The sequence below is a fragment of the Electrona antarctica genome (genome assembly GCF_951216825.1).
Source record: "Electrona antarctica genome assembly, chromosome: 22".
Lineage (NCBI taxonomy): Eukaryota > Metazoa > Chordata > Actinopteri > Myctophiformes > Myctophidae > Electrona > Electrona antarctica.
Genome location: NC_136805.1, coordinates 27601744 through 27618826, shown reverse-complemented (window position 1 = coordinate 27618826; position 17083 = coordinate 27601744). Strand labels below are relative to the sequence as shown.

The 17083-nt window shown below is 44.5% G+C and overlaps 1 protein-coding gene across 2 annotated transcripts in view; it reads left to right on the top strand.

Annotated features, from left to right (window-relative positions):
* svild (supervillin d) overlaps positions 1–17083 on the top strand; it is a 70698-nt gene that overhangs the window by 35277 nt on the left and 18338 nt on the right. For both annotated transcript variants that reach the window (XM_079492994.1, XM_079492993.1), the window contains exons 5-12: positions 1194–1294; positions 2670–2769; positions 4578–5155; positions 5976–6111; positions 13245–13392; positions 15069–15137; positions 15407–15493; positions 16468–16648. In XM_079492994.1, coding sequence (XP_079349120.1) covers positions 1194–1294; positions 2670–2769; positions 4578–5155; positions 5976–6111; positions 13245–13392; positions 15069–15137; positions 15407–15493; positions 16468–16648 — 1400 coding nt within the window. The remainder of the gene's footprint in view (positions 1–1193; positions 1295–2669; positions 2770–4577; positions 5156–5975; positions 6112–13244; positions 13393–15068; positions 15138–15406; positions 15494–16467; positions 16649–17083) is intronic.

Below are 17083 nucleotides of genomic sequence, written 5' to 3'. Positions count from 1 at the left end.
AGAGAGTCACTGTTTACCTTTGGGGACAGTAAAGAAGAAGAAATAACCCTATTATGGCATTTCCCCCGAGGAGCCTGGTTAATGTGGAAAATACCCACAATGCCCCTCTCTGTCATTTTTTTAGGCTTTCTGTATTTACTCAGGGTGGGTTGATCGCATGCATGCTCTCGCAAGCCTAGGAGTTGTCAAGTGCAACCACAGTCTCACACTTAAGGCCATGATGGACGACATTGGAACTGCCAGGCTTTAGTGACTTGCTCAATGCATCATCCCCTCTAGTTTCTTGAGGGAGGGTAAAGTGGTAGGCACTTGCAAGTTTTTATTGCGTGACAGTTTTAACGCATCCAGGAAAATAAGTCGGCATAAGTCGACTCGATTGAGAAAATATCGCATCATTGCAGCCACTCGTCACACGCCAGTTTGAGTGTAGGTGTCTGGTGTGCAAGAGGTCATAGAGAAGCACGTTCATTTTAAATGTTATTTTTTTATGCAAAAATGTGAAGAAAGAATAACCACATTTGACACTTGTTTCCTTCCCCAGTGATGTTCCGCTCACACGATTGATTTTCTTAACCACTTAAACCTCTGTACTTACTAGTAAATGGTAAATGGTGCATTTATATAGCACCTTTATCCAAGGCGCTTTACATAGATTGTGCATTACAGTTGGGTGCCACCGATATTGTCCCTTATCATTTGACCCATTTAGGCCTGACCTCAACATTTTTAAAAATCCTTCTAAATCCTCCAGTTTTCTGAAATAAATATTTTCACGATTTTTAAAAAATAGCAGACCTACAAGCTCGTAGCGCGCCACTCGGTGGCGCGCTATGAGCTTGTAGATCTGCTATTTTTCAATAGCTAAATTATAACATAATGTTTAAAACACCAAAAGGGGTTCCCGCCCAAAATGGGTTAACTGTCCTTTTGAGCAGATCACGCAAACCTCAGCAAAAAAAAAGGACAATATCGATGGCCTCCAACTGTACATTCACCCATTCACACACAAACCATGCAAGGCACAAATCTGCTCATCGGGAGCAATTGGGGTCTTGCTCGAGGACACTTCGACACCAACTCTGGGGGAGCCTGGCTGGGATAGAACTGGGGAACTTCCGGTTCCCAAGTGGCCGCTCTACCCCTGAGCCAAGTAGTAAAACGGACCTGTTTCATCTCTCTTCTGCTTTCTAAAGGAGCTGGGGAAGACTGAGGAGGGGAGCGTCGGTGGGCATGAAGACGACAACGGAGTGCACTCTCATCCTGTGACTAGTGAGGAGGAGGCAGCTTCTTCCAGGTGGGTACACTGCAACATGTGGAGTGCTCATTGAATTCCGGCATGTGATTATTTTTATTTATTTCTTTTACCCATTTTACAGGTTTGTTTGGGTCTGGTTGAGTGAAAACTGACACTCGGGAATTTACTGTGTGGGGGTCGATCATATCATTAGCCAGGTTACCTAATATCTGGACCCATTCTAATTCAATTTGACTGGTTTGAAATATCGTCACATTATTCAGTTAGGAGAATTACTGTAAATTGTATTTACTGAGGTGTTCCAGGGTGGGTCTTTTGGGAGTCTAATTACATATTGAGTCATTCAACAGAGTCATGCTGTGAATAATATTTTGGCCCTGGTATATTGCGTATGACGCGGTTAAAGCGCAGGGACTGAAACGTTTAGACTTTAAGGTGAATACATACATAAACAAGACTGTGGAATGAACGGAGAACAAATAATTAAGGGCCATGATCTGAAAAGCAGCCTGGTAATGACAACCTATGGAGAGATTAACCAGATAAACCTGCAGGGCCATGCTGCAGGAAATGCACACATGCACGCACGCTCACGCACACACACACACACACACACAACCATATTGTAGCCATGGTGATGAAAACCAGAGTGAAGTTAATAGTTGCAGTGCAACCCGCCAAACTCTATTTAGCGTTCTGTCCGTGTGCGTGTGTGTGTGCGTGTTTGTGCACGCGTACACGTCTCAGAAGTTTTATAACTTCCAGAAGTTAAAAGAGAAAGATTACATATCTGGAAATCTAGAATGTGAATTCTTGTGTGTACGGGTATTGTCTGAGTTAACCCTAGGTTATCAGCTGCAGCCATCTATCACTGAGTCATGTCCACCCACGCTTGCCTTGGGGGGTTGCTGGTTTGTGTGTGTGCGCGTGTGTGCGTGTCTGCAATGCACACGCACGCACACAGACACACACTGCATACTACACTAGATCTATGACAGAATGCATGCCAGTCTGTTTACCTATTTGGAATGTTGAACCAGTCCTCAAACTACAAACACACACTTCTGACTCACAAAGAAAATGAGCTAAAATTTAGATAAGATAAGATGCTATGATGTATTATTCTGTATGCAGTTCACTTCACATCTGTTATCCATATAGGTCCATAGTACATCTAGTATGCTTGATGAAATAAAATGTACATAGTAAGGGAATTATGTTTTCAAAGAACCGGTTGGTTTCTGTTGCTTGGTGATATGTGGGTTGTACGTCACTCCACTTTTTATCTCCTTCCTTCGCTGTCTCTCTGGATTGTCACCATCAAAGCATTTCACAAATGCCATTGTCTGTTCATCTTTGTGTCTCTCCCTCTTAACCCTTTCCATGCGTCTCTTTTCTTTTGTCGATACTCTAGCCTTTCAAAGACTTCCAGAAAGGAGGAGATGGACGAAGAAGAACCCAGCGACAAGTCATCGTGGAGGGTCAACTCTCCCACTGTGGAGGAAGAGGACAAGGTTAGCTTTCATGTGTGGTGTAAACAAAAGAAACAGGGTCATGTATTCAAAGTGGACAGCCAAAAGGGCCAAAAATCTGAACATTTAGGGGAAACATTTCGTAGAAGCTGAGAGCCTCCTGAAAAATAATGCTGATGACCAGATTGCCATTCCAGAATCCAGGGTTAGGTTTAGTCATTTGTAAGTTCAGAGCAAAAAATGTCATTTTGGAAATTCTCGCATTGGAAAAATGTGTCAGGGAAAGAGAGAGAGACACGTAGTCTACAGACTATAGAGTCTGATCTCATGGCTTCATGCGTGGATTGGAAAGATCTCATACTTAAATAACTGTGGTCCTGCAGTTCTGGAACCCTTACTCATCCCCCCTTTCCACATAACACAGGAACTTTTTTGTGTGGGGGAGGGGGGGGATGGGGGGGGGCTTTCTTTTAGATCATAATTGATGCATAGTTGCAAAATGCATACATGCCGCATTCTGCTATCAACTGCTTTCTTTACAGTCCTCTCTCGTTATGCTGAAAACCCAAAGTGAAGCCCAAGTACAGGCGGTCAGGCACACACACACACACACACACACACACACACACACACACACACACACACACACACACACACACACACACACACACACACACACACACACACACTCTGTAGTATATTAAATCCAATGCCAACACACATGTTCTCAGCCATGTTCTGGTGTTTGTCAGCAAAGCAGACCACCTGGTCACTGCTGCCCCCCCCCCGCCCACACACACACACACACACACACACAGTCTCCTCTCTAACCTTTGCCGCCCTGCGGAGAAACCTGTTGTCACTGAGCGTAATCACTACATTATCTCATTTCAAACACAGCATGGTGTGTCTATCAAATAGCACTCATTTCAAAACAAACTAGAACAGCGATTTCCAACCTGTGGTCCGGGCCCACTGGTTGGCCGCGTGAGGATATTGCAAGTGGACCCCCAAATATTCGACTAAATTCGACTTTTAAAAAAAATGATTTTATAACATCAAGAATGCCATGGTTTCACGGCTGCCATGTTGTGGTCAGACATTGGTGGGACACGGAACACTTTTGAGATTTGATCCAGAATAGTTTGGGATATCCTGAGCTTCATGTGCTCGTCTGCCTTAATAGTGAAGTACATATGATTTGTTTACCCCGAGTACTCTCAGACACACGCACACACACATCACACCCACAGTCTCTCTTCAACATAATAACAGTGCAACACCACGTTGGAATGCAGTCACCTACTCAACCGTGGTAGATGTAATGTGTGTGTGTGTGTGTGTGTGTGTGTGTGTGTGTGTGTGTGTGTGTGTGTGTGTGTGTGTGTGTGTGTGTGTGTGTGTGTGTGTGTGTGTGTGTGTGTGTGTGTGTGTGTGTGTGTGTGTGTGTGTGTGTGTGTGTGTGTGTGTGTGTGTGTGTGTGTGTGTGTGTGTGTGTGTGTGTGTGTGTGTGTGTCGCGTGCTGCAGTCTTGCAGTGGGATTTGGAAGGACAGTTGCCCTGGGGGCAGGTGGAATAGAATACAATGATTGAATACTATTTCATAGTACTGTTGTTCAGTACTTATCCAGAGATCAAAATTGGAGTGGCATGAACCCTAGTCAACAAATGACAGTGTAAATGGTCCAGTAAGTAGAGTAAAGAGAGCAAAGAAAACAAAACGTAGTGACACTAGTACCATTAAGCGAGTGGATGCATTCCAACATAGCGACTCATTGCTATTATCTATTCATTCACTCATGGACACGGACAAAGACGGTTAATCTTTATCTCTCCGTCTCTCTGTTCCAGCCCTCGTCTCCTCGGCCTTCCGACAGAACTCACCGCTTTACAAAGGACAGATTCTCCTCTCCGCCACCCTCCCCTCCCAGCCAGCCGCCGTCACTGCAGCGCCAAGACTCTGGGCCTCGCAGCATCAAGGGAATCCTCAAGAAGAGCCGCTCCACCAGCATCGAGTCGGATCACAGCGAGAGGTCAACAACGCCCGAGAGCGGTCCATCCCAGCAGCCCGGCGGCGTCACCGTCGGCCACCACGCTGACAACAAACAGGAGGACCCTTGGGAGGACGAGGAGGAGGAGGAGGAAGAGGAGGAGGAGGAGGAGGAGGAGAAAGGCGAGGAGGAAAGAGATGAAGATTCGGCGCTAATGGAGGACAGCACCGACGGCGGGAGCTTCAGCCTCCCCAGGGAGGACCGGGACGTCAGCGGCGGTAGCAGCAGCGGGGGCAGCCTGGAGGAGATGCGGAGCCCCTCGCCCGACGAGAGCCTGGAGGAGAGCACCTCTCTGGAGAAGACGCCGTCTGTGTCCGAGGACGGCGACGAGCTGGAGGGCAGCCTGGACGGAAGCATGAGCTCCGCGCTCAAACACAGGTCAGAATGCACGCACGTACAAATTAATGAACATAAATTAAGTAAATTAAGTCTTTTTTTTGAGCGGTGCCTAACCGCTCCAATGACTGTCTGTCTGTCTGTCTGTCTGTCTGTCTGTCTGTCTGGAGTACGAACAGCTGCAATACCGCTGGGTGACCTAAAGTGGCACTGTTGAGCAGCCTAAAGGGCCATTCACACTGAGCACTATAACTATGCAACACTACACGGTTCACACGGTTGTCATTCTTTTGTCTTTATGTATAATATGAAAGTGTGAGGTAAACTGATAGGAGTGAGGTAGATGGGATTTTCTTTTTGGGGGGGTGTTTTGGTTTTGGTTGATTGAATACTTTATTAGTCAACATTGTAAACAGCACAGAGGTATAGTAAAACACTTGGCTAAAAGGCTAAAAGGATAACACAAAAAAGTACTGGGGATTTGTTTCCTTTGTGATCCCAGAGCTACACAACTTTTCCCAGGATTTTGCTTGCCATTTGGAGATGTGTTGGCGGTTTTATCTACTGTGTGGGGGCTTCTCTGAGGATGAGTGGTTGGAAGTTTCTCAGAGATCACAGGAAGACAGCTCTCACCCCAAATTAAGACTTCTGGAACCCTTCCCAATGTGCTAGGAAGTTCAGAGCCAGCTTAAATCCATTCAGCAGCCTCTACAAAGAATATTATCCCAAATCAATCTGATATACTAAGTAATGAAAGGACATACTGTACACACTGTAGGAGCCTAGAAGTAAAAAAGGAAAAGAAAGCGACAAATCGTCCTTTGACTGGACTAAAGTGTCTGTTATCCTGCTCTATTTGCAGAATGACGGAGTTAACTGGCGGAGAAGAAGAGCGGAAGAGCAAACTGAAGAAGCCCAAGCCTACAGAAGTGGTCCAGAAGTCCCTGGCTGATCGCTTCAACCAGCTTCATGACGCAGAGAACGCCTGGAAGAAAAAGGTATAGACCCCCAACCCTGACCCACCGTGTATTGCTGTGTGTTGGAATAGCCACCATCAACAGCGGGCTTAATACAAGCAATGATATAAAGCACATCAAAATAGACACTTTTCTAATAACAAGGTGCTAGGTTTTGGTCCTGTTATGAAGGAGACCAGAGTCTTGTCAGTGTGAGAGGCATGATAAAATCATGTATAGTACAGGGGCACCTCTCATTTTATTTAGACACTGATGACTCTGACCACATGTTGAGGCTTCCCCACAGTTAAGCGTGTAGGGGGAATGAATGAGTCATTGCTGGTGATGATGGGAGGCTGGCTGCGTGCAGGAGACAGAGAGGGGTATGCTTTTCTCCCCTCCTCTGGCTGAATCAGCTTGTTTTCCTCCCCGAGTGGGATGTGGGGGTGGGGAGGCAGGACTTGGGGGTGGAGGACTTGTAAAAGGAGGAGGATTTGGGAGTGGCGTTGATGCCAAATCCAGAGATCCGCAGCTTAAAGCCACTCTCCCAGCGAGGGGAGCACGCCTCCGCCCCATAAAAATAAAATCCCACACTACGTACCTCCACCACCGCCACACTGGTGTTTTGGGTGTTCTCTGTGGGCACATCTGTTGCATGGGTTGTTCCTCCTCACCCTCCGTTACTATTTCACCAACAAGGAATGCCTTCCCTTTTTAAAGCTATCCCACTATCTGTTTCTTATTCAGATCTCACAGGCAATCTGCACTGCAATTCTTCCATGACCATTGTTGACCAAGCTTGCTTTTTTAAATTGGTTGTTTTGTTTGAGGCAAATCATGTCACGTTTATTTACGTACGAGGACCCACTTCTTGGCTTGATGTCGAGCAACATCAGCGATTCTCTTGAGGGATTTTGGTTTGAGCTCATCTGCCTCCCCAATGATGAGCTAACCTTAGGATAAATCCACTCGTAGTCTGGCAAAGGCACATCTTAAACGTTTGCAGACAGCAAAGAAATTCCAAAAAAATCCCTGCAAATTGTCAGCTGAATACCGAAAAATGATGTCATTTTATATCTGTACTGGCTGTCTCCTTTATGACAAACCCAATGCTAAAACCATAAACTCAGCGCTATTCCACTCACTGCACCAAAAAAATGCTCCTTGGGTACGCCTGAGGAAAGGCCAAGCTCGCCTTCCAAAATGTTTGTGGATCTTTTAATCTGTCAAAGATCATTGCCAGTGTCATTGGTCCGGAACGCACAGTGCTACTGAAATCCGCTGAGATTAGCTAATTTGGATGAGTGCTGTAAATACGACATGCTTTGGCAAACTATGTAATGCAGTGGTGACCTACAATTCACTATGAAAATAATAAGCATTAGGTAATTTTACCCACAAGAAGAGTTTCCTCTTTTTGCTTGCAGATTTTATTGATTGCCAAGAAAACACGTGTTTTAGTGACTATCCTGAAACTTGTTGTGTGGGGGTCTATTGCCTCTGCATCCTTCTGTAACGAGAAGGATCTCGCATTAGGAAAGCACATCAGTTTTTGACATTAAGGACAAACTGGAGCCTGGTCTCATACAAAGCTGGGGCGTTGCACTGTTCTTCAGAGGACTGCATGGCACGCACCATGGCCACCTTCTCCCACCCGCTCCAGATGTTTCCCGTTACAGCATTTTCAAAGTCTTTTCTTTTCACAACTCATATGTTTCAATGAAGCGAGGCCTTGTTATTGGAAATTATATTCCCCAAAAATGTGGGTGTTTTTCCTTTTGAGCGACAGCTGTTTATAATAAGCCGTCACTTTTTTTGTTTTTACTGGCAACCTGAAGCTTCACCACACACTTTACGTCAAGTCATGCTAATGCTGCAGGCAAAAAGAACGAACCTCGTTCGCTGAATGTGCGCAGGTCATGCTCCAGGTATGAGAGTCATGCTCACTGGAAATGTGCCTGACATCTGTCCATGGTGCTGTTCACAGCACAAATGGAATGACTATTCCTTCTTTTTTCTTCTTTTTTCTTTCAACTGGCCTGAGTACAATAACTGTGACCTCATTGCTATTATTCTCAATCCCCCTGTAAGCCATGAGAACCAATTGTTGTCCAAGCCTGCAGGTCCCCTTTGGGCACTGTCAGCCATCACTACTTGAGACGGCTGGTTGAAAGTTATGTCCCTGGTGTGTTGCTTCCCGGGAAATGTCTTGGAGATAATGAATGCACTTACGGGTGGGGGGGGGGGGGGGGTGGCATATACACAGGGTAATGGTGATGTGTGCCAGAGGCCTCTCGCTATTTTTAAGAGTTCTTTCTGTGGTAGAGCAAATGGTAGAGCAAAAGTCGTACTCATAACAATGCATGTTCTTATTTGTTTCCCAACCCTTACATATTCCTACAGAACATACGTATATACTTTTTTGTAATTAGGCGTTGCCCATTGTTTCCGTTAATCAGTTCGCACAGCAGCCATTTTGCACTTGCATCACGACTACTGGGGTTTTCCAACCACCTCGTTGTAATAAGCGCATTATGGTCACAGTGTGAGTACAGACAATAGACAATATATATATATAGACAATTCCTTTCCGTTTTGCATGGTCAAATTCTGGTCTTTCCCTTTAATAGTCTGACCTAGATAGTCAAATCTTCAGTGTTCATTTAACTCGTAAGGATATTGCAGTATAGGTTTCAAATGACCCCCTCATTGCTTCTTTGATCTACCCATGCTGGAAACTCTCTTCACTCCAGCTGGGACTCTCTAGGATGGATCTCTAAGCTGCCCTCCTCTCCTCTTTTCCTCTCCAGCCCTTCCTCGCCCTTCCTCCTCTTTTCTCCCCCAGTTTCCTTCCTTTCCTCTCCAGCCTTCGCCTCCAGGCTCTACCTTATATACCCTTTTGACTTTGCCGCCCACCCGTCAACCTATGCTAGTCTCTTCAGGTGAGTGTGTGTGTGTGTGTGTGTGTGCGTGCCTGCATGTGCACTGTAAGTAAATGTGTCTTGCATGTATATATACACCTTTTTCGCATGGTCCTCCTTGACATGAGCTCTTTTTTTCTTTGTCTTTCTCTGTATCCGAGCTGTGATCACTCTCGTCCCGAACCCGCGGACACCTCAGCGCTGACATTAATAATAACACTATTTGCTTTTCACTACACGATTGTGGTTGGATGGTAGATATCTGTGTCTGTGGCTTGGCCCTCGGCGCTGCCTGCAGTGAAGCAGAGTAGAGTAAAGTGGTTTCCTGTGGGCGTTTTGAGGCCCAGTGCCTCGGCTCTGCACTCCTCTCCTCTCTTGTCTCTTGGGTCCTGTCAGGCCAAGGTATTTCCCCTCTCTGATAGACTCCAGACCAGAGCTGAGCTTCTGGCTATAACAGGGGGGGCTTGGCAGTGTTTGTGTGAGTGTGTGTGCCTTAGAGATAGTGGCGCATGATAATGGACACTCCAACTGTACTGCTGTGTGTTCATTTATTTTTGATGGGACTGAAAACACACACCACTCAGTGCGGCTGTTATAGGATTAATATATTTACCTCCTGCATGCCCTGCAGTCTGTTATGCCACTGTGTATTTGTTATAGATATTACCGTGCGTGCGTGCGTGCGTGCGTGCGTGCGTGCGTGCGTGCGTGCCACAGTGAAGAGAAACAGTGAAAAGCATAATGTAGGTCTATATACTGTTTGCACACTTCTGCATGTTCTTGCATTCATATATGGTCAAACCAGCACTTAAGATTCCTCAGACCTATTATGACCATTGAAGCTAAACTGGAGTTAAACTGAAAGAATCCAGTCATGGAGCAGAGGAATATCTCCAACAGCATCTAGTACTGCTACTGTATGCATACTGTACAGTACAGGGGCCTCGATGTCATGTAATGCATGCACGTTTGTGTGTACGGTGAATTGCATTTAGTTGAGAATTTCATCACGAGTAACATGCAATGAATTGTGATTAGGCAGTGGTTACTATAAATGGATACATCGGTTGTTGGTGCAGGGATCAAACTTCGGGAAAGTCGGGAATTCTCTTTTTAACAACACTTTTTGGGGGCCAGTCGACACAATAGATAATTGATTTTCATAAAATCTCAGACATTTGACTTGTGATTATGACTTTGGACATGTTCTTTTCGTAAATGAATGCCCTACTTCATCATACTACTGTGTCAGACAAAAGTAGCATGCCGTAAATAGCAGATCTACAAGCTCAAAATGTGGTGCATCTTTTGGAATTTAAATCCTGAAAAGTAATAGTTATTCATGTATTAACTTGGAGTTAATGTTTTCCTAAGGTCCTCTACAGAGAACAGTTTCTATACATTTTGTTTTCATTATAATGTATAGGTTACCGTTATATGAAAAAAGCCTAATGGACAGGTGGGTCTATATGAATTACTAAAAACATTATATTTATTGAGTCTCTAGAAGACGTCAGAATTATGTTTTTTATGAAGCCAAGACCTGTTACTAATCATGAAAAGTGACCCTAATTGTGTTTAGTAAAACCACTGTAATGGCAGAGAGCTTACTGTTGTCACGCCTCATCACTGCTGTTCTCAATCCGCGTTGACATCGTGGCTTCAGCTGTGGACTCATCACGTAATCCATCGCTGTGGGCCCTGTCACGCCGCTCGCTGACATCTTTGACTGTTTACGCTGCCTCTTCAGAGCCCGCTGAGCGCTACGTGAGAGTGAGCAGACCTCCCCGGATCAACAGTCTCTCAGCCACTTTGATGAGTGCTTCTGAGGAGCAGGCCCCCCATCACACCCATCCATCACATGGCTGTCCTGCTCCCTTTACCCATTAAGACCTTAGTCCGAGTTTACACAGGCCTTCTAAATCAGGGCTTCTCAAGGAGCAAGGACCCCCTGCAAAATGTGCCATGTATTTGGCCGTGGACCCCCCATCTTAACCCATTTTGACCTGAGATCAGATTCTAAAAATGTCTTCTACATCCTGACAGTTTTCTGAAAAAGCTATGTTTCTGTCAGTCGTTCTTTGATTTTTCAAAAATAGCAGACCTACAAGCTCGTAGCGCGCCACTCGGTGGCGCGCTATGAGCTTGTAGATCTGCTATTTTTCAATGGCTAAAGCATAACATAATGCTAACACCAAAAGGGGTTCCCGCCCAAAATGGGTTAAAATGTTTTGTGCCAGGGATTTATGTATCTTATTATCTTTATCCGTGTCCTTTGTGATTCACGTTAACCACTTCAGAATGAGCCAAACTAGTTGATCTACAAGCTGACAACGTGTTACCTAGCGTCTTAGCTTGAACATCTGTTATTTGTAATATGAAATGAAGCTTATACGACTGTTTCTTCACCACCTCTTCCCCATTGTTTCATTTGTTTGCAGTGGCGGAGCCATGTGTTTTACATTTACAATTAGCGACATGGTTTGATTGAGCAAAATGTGTCATTATATTCCCCATGAATCAAACGACAGAACGCATACTTGTCTCCTCTACTGTGGTTGCTGCCTGCGTCCAGGCTGTCTGGTTCAGGAATCGGCAGGCCTGGTATATTAGATCAGATGAATAGCTTTGTCGTTGGCGAAAGAGTAAACGATGGCAGCCGCTGTAAATACATCCCAGGGCCAGTAAAAAACGCGTCGTGGACATTTAACAGTGGAATATATCATTAACCCATTTTGGGCGGGAACCCCTTTTGGTGTTTTAAACATTATTATGTTATAATTTAGCTATTGAAATAGCAGATCTACAAGCTCATAGCGCGCCACCGAGTGGCGCGCTACGAGCTTGTAGGTCTGCTATTTTTGAAAAATTGTGAACATATTTATTTCAGAAAACTGGAGGATTTAGAAGATTTTTTTTTTTATTTCGAGGTCAGGCCTAAATGGTTTAATGACTGTGAAACTGCTCCTGGGCTGCAGTGGGAACCGGGGGCCTCCGGAGCACAGCCATGGTAATTCATTTTTAATGGTGGAATTCAGGTGCAGAAACATCAGGCCGAGTAAATCACTGTGAAAAATCGCCACAGACATGTGTTTGATGGATGAACCAAGTCCACAGTTATGTTTTGGAGTCTTTTATTTTCTCTCTCTCGCTCTCTGTTTTTCTACCGAGACCCAACGTTGATCATGTTTTTGCTCTTAAGAATGAGTTTTGACTGATGAAGTACAGAGTGGGGTGGTTTTTCTCTCCCGGCATGCAGCGTTTATATACAGTGTATGTGCAGAAATCAGCAGATCTTTGTCATGTTGCTACATTACATTTCCCTTCCTTCAGTCCCAGCAGACGGGAGTCTTTGCTTTGTGTTTGTCCACGCTCTCAGCCGCCCTGCTATCGCTCAATGAATACAATGGAAAGTGGTAAAAAATGGTTGTGGATGGCCCATTACTGACTGCATTTATTGCTTTATTTAACCACTTAAGCCCTATACTATGCCGAATAATAATATAATAATGCACAGTCTAGTGCAGGGGTTCTCAACGTTTTTGGCTGGGGACCCCCGGAAATGCTTTGGCAATGTCTCGGGACCCCCGCCCCGCCCCCTCCCGATCCCCAATATAAATTGACTGCTACAATAACCTTAATAATAGAGACAATACACCATAAATAAATACTGAAACCAGATATAATCATTATAGAAGGTGTATGCATGTACTATGTGTACTATATGTAAACTCTTCATTTCCATTTTCCAGCCATTCAGTTGCAATTTTTTTTTTTTTGGAAAATAATTTGGGGACCCCCCAAAATAATTTGGCGACCCCCCCGAGGGGTCGCGACCCACGGGTTGAGAACCCCTGGTCTAGTGCATAATCTGCTTCAAATTACTTCACTGACATCCAACCAGTAGTACCCGACACCAGGGTGAGGGTCTACATTTCTCAATGGAAGAGTAGGGAGACCACCACCAAACACTGCATATGTGCTAGTTTCATTGTGTTGGCACACGCGGCCATACAGATTGGTTAAAATTATGTTTTATTCATTAAAGTAACTTTTTTCGACCGATTACTTTGTTTGTTTTGTTTTTGGCACGTTCCTAAGCCGATACATTTGATGAGCTGCAGTGGTACCCTATGGAGACACAAAGAGTATCCCTTTAAAAATAAATCCAGGATTTTAAGCTTTGTAGTTTGCAAAGCAGCAATGACAATGCCAGTAAGAGTAATTGGTGTCATGTTGTGTTGGGTGTGTCAGAAGTCCAGCTCTGATGTGGAGACCAAGATGTCGCTGACAGACAGGATGAAGATCCTGCAGGAGAAGGAAGAGGCGTGGAAGAGCAGAGGGAAAGGAGCCGCTAATGACTCCACTCAGTTCACTGTAGCAGGACGCATGGCCAAGAGAGGTAGAGCAACACACTCTCTCTCTCTCTCTCTCTCTCTCTCTCTCTCTCTCTCTCTCTCTCTCTCTCTCTCTCTCTCTCTCTCTGATTCTTCACTGTGTGTGAACCATGATGTAACCATCTCACTCTGCATCTTCCGATGCATTATCTGTGCATTAAGGTGGCCTTACACTAGCCGATAATCGGGCATTTTTTGACGCTCGGGGGGTGCCCGACCCAATCGATCTGCTCGGGGCGCGATCGGGATCGACCCGATCAACATCAAGCATGTTTGATATTTGCTCTGCCCCGCTCTGATTATCCTGTAGTGTGTGGCGCTATCAGATTTCAGATTGAAAAGAATCGGCTAGTGTAAGGCCACCTTTAGTGTGTTCTATTCAACATGGACCAGTGATGCGGTCTACTCTAGAGCAGGGGTTCTCAACGTTTTTGGCCGGGGACCCCCGAAATGCTTTGGCAACGTCTCGGGACCCCCGCCCCGCCCCCTCCTGACCCCCAATATAAATTGACTGCTACAATAACCTTAATAATAGAGACAATACACCATAAATAAATACTGAAACCATAATCATTAGGGAAGGTGTATGCATGTACTATGTGTACTATATGTAAACTCTTCATTTCCACTTTACAGCCATTCATTTTTTTTGTTTTGTTTTTGAAAATAATTTGGGGACCCCCCAAAATAATTTGGCGACCCCTCGAGGGGTCGCGACCCACGGGTTGAGAACCCCTGCTCTAGAGCACTGGTGCCCAAACAGTGGGTCGGGACCCATCTGTGGGTCGCAGAAACATTTGTATGGTTCCCTTGTTTTTTGTTTTTCCTACATTTAGTTTTTAATTATTATTTCATTCAAAACATTTACAAAAAACATTCGTGAAAAAGTTCAATAATTTCAGGAAGAAAGAAAATAAAAATCTAAGAAATTCCATGAATTAGAAAACAAATGTTTAAGAAGTAGTGAAAATTGCAGATCTACAAGCTCACAACGAAGCGCGAAGCGGAGTGGTGCGTTGTGAGCTTGTAGATCTGCTATTTTCACTAGTGTGGGTCCCGGGAGAATGTCTAATTTCTGTTTTGGGTCACGGGCTAAAAAGTTTGGGAACCACTACTCTAGAAGTGCTTACGTTTACAACTAATGACTACATCCTTGCAATGGTCTTTGTAGTCCTGTGGACATTGAAACTACACAACACTATGCGGTAGATAGTGAGTCATAATATCATACAGTGCAGAAATCTGCAAATCTTTGTCAAATTATTGCAAATTACAGGACAATTACAGGACTCGGTGGCCATAGCTGAGTGGGCATAGAGAGGCCATCTGGGATCCTAACTGACCCCAGTTCAACCCAACGGTCTGCCCATGTGTTGGAAGTGTCCTGTTCTGCAGACAAATTTCACAATGAGCAAATGTACAGTGATGAAAAATACCCCCCAAAGGCTATAATTATTGTTATGACACATCGTCAGCCAATGAAAGAATGACATCAGTATGAAACTATGTATCTTTTGTACTTTGTCAGTGCCGTGGAAGTTTATTGTTGGTCGGTGTACGCTAATCCTAAGAGCAAACAAAGAATGCCAGAATTCACCTGTGCCGATGTATACGGCCCTAACTCTGGGCCCAATGATGAAACGTCTCGGAGTGACGTGATGATGTTGTTGTGTTCCACCAGGGATAGTTTCAGATGAGTCTCCTCTCATCCACCTCAAGAAGTCTGCTACACCTGTAAAGCCACAAGAAGGTACTGGTATATACTGTATATATTGGTTTTTTAGGGATATATCCGATAATTGTTGGAAAAATACACATCGTTGCTGTCAGGTGGAAACCTTGTATGTCCAAAACTGTTCGTTCAAATCTACAAGCTCACAATTTGTTATAATGCAAGCTTGCATATTTACAACTTGCTCAAATGTGTGAAAACACATGCCAATAATGGCATGCCCAAAATGGGGATCCCAGATTGAAAGCGGCTAACACAACATTGTTGCCTGGTTCTTGCTTGGACAGAGATCTCCACGAGAAGTGATGTGAAGGTGGAAGGGGATAAAAGGCTGGACAAGCTTGAGTCCTTCCTGGACAAACTCCATAATAAAGGTACTGTATTACTCCTCTGGCTGCTTGTCGTTTTGAAATCACTGCCAGTGAAAGGATATTATAGTGAACTCAATGTCACTTCCACTTTTGTCTTTCACATCCATAATGTAACCTCGTTCCAAAGTTCAATTTCCTGTATTCGCCGTGCAGAAATGATAGTAAATTTTAGTGAATATTAGTGATTAATAATTCATGTGAGTAAAGATGAGACATCTACTTGGTATTACATCATCAAACACTCTAGCCAATGGATATGCCACGTACTGTATATAATATATTCAACTTAATTTTTTTCCCCGACATGCTGTCATTCAGTGAATATCATGGTGTATGTGTTAATACACTATACTGTGTGACTTTGAATTGGCATAATGTCACACCCTGATTAGCCACTGAAACCCTATTCTTGGTTAACCGGCTCTATCCCAGTTTCTGTTTTCGTTGTACATTAAATATCTTCGCAGAAAATTGCAGATCTACAGTACAAGCTCATAATGTGACGCATTGTGAGCTTGTACACAATGGGGCGGTGGTGGCTCAGGGATAGAGTGAGCTTGTACACAATGGGGCGGTGGTGGCTCAGGGATAGAGTGACTGGATGGTAACCGCAAGGTTGCCAGTTCGATCCCATGCTCCCCCAGAGTTAGTGTCGAAGTGTCCTTGAGCAAGACACTGAACCCCTAATTGCTCCTGATGTGCTGGTTGGTGCCTTGCATGGTTTCCGCCGCCATCGGTGTATGAATGTGTGTGTGTGTGTGAATGGGTGAATGTAATGCATCTATGTAAAGTGCCTTGGATAAAGGCGCTATATAAATGCACCATTTACCATTTACATCTGCTATTTTCTGTGAGCGTCCAGAATACGGATGCTGGGGTTTTAAGAGGTTAAAACATTACGATATGAAATCGCACATCTTCAAAGGCATTCTCAGTGACGCTTCCTGTTTCCTGCCTTTCCTTCGGCGGCGGGTCAGGCGTGAGTTCCAGCAGGACGTCCACCATCGAGGTGACGGCAGAGACGGAGAAGGAGGTCATGACCCTGGATGACGAGGAGACGTTCGGCAGCTTCTACAAAGCCGTCTCCCCCACGGCACTCAACTCCAGCATCACTATGACAGAGGAGGACCTGGGCCAGATTACACCTGGTACCCCCATGTAGGTTCATGATGATCATTCAAATGCATACATACCAATAGGGATATTTCACTTTCAAATGAAAAAATATGGGACGTGATTTTCCCATTCATTTTTTTTTAAATATTGTTGTTAATGTTGATTTAATTTGAAAGTGAAATATCCCATTGTAGGTTTATGATAATAATTCAAAAACACCCCCAATAGCCCATTAACCCATTTTGACCTGAGATCAGATTCAAAAAATGTCTTCTACATCCTGACAGTTTTATGAAAAAGCTATGTTTCTATGTCAGTCGTTCTTCGATTTTTCAAAAATAGCAGACCTACAAGCTCGTAGCGCGCCACTTGGTGGCGCGCTATGAGCTTGTAGATCTGCTATTTTTCAATAGCTAAAGCATAACATAATGCTAACACCAAAAGGGGTTCCCGCCCAGAATGGGTTAATGATAACAA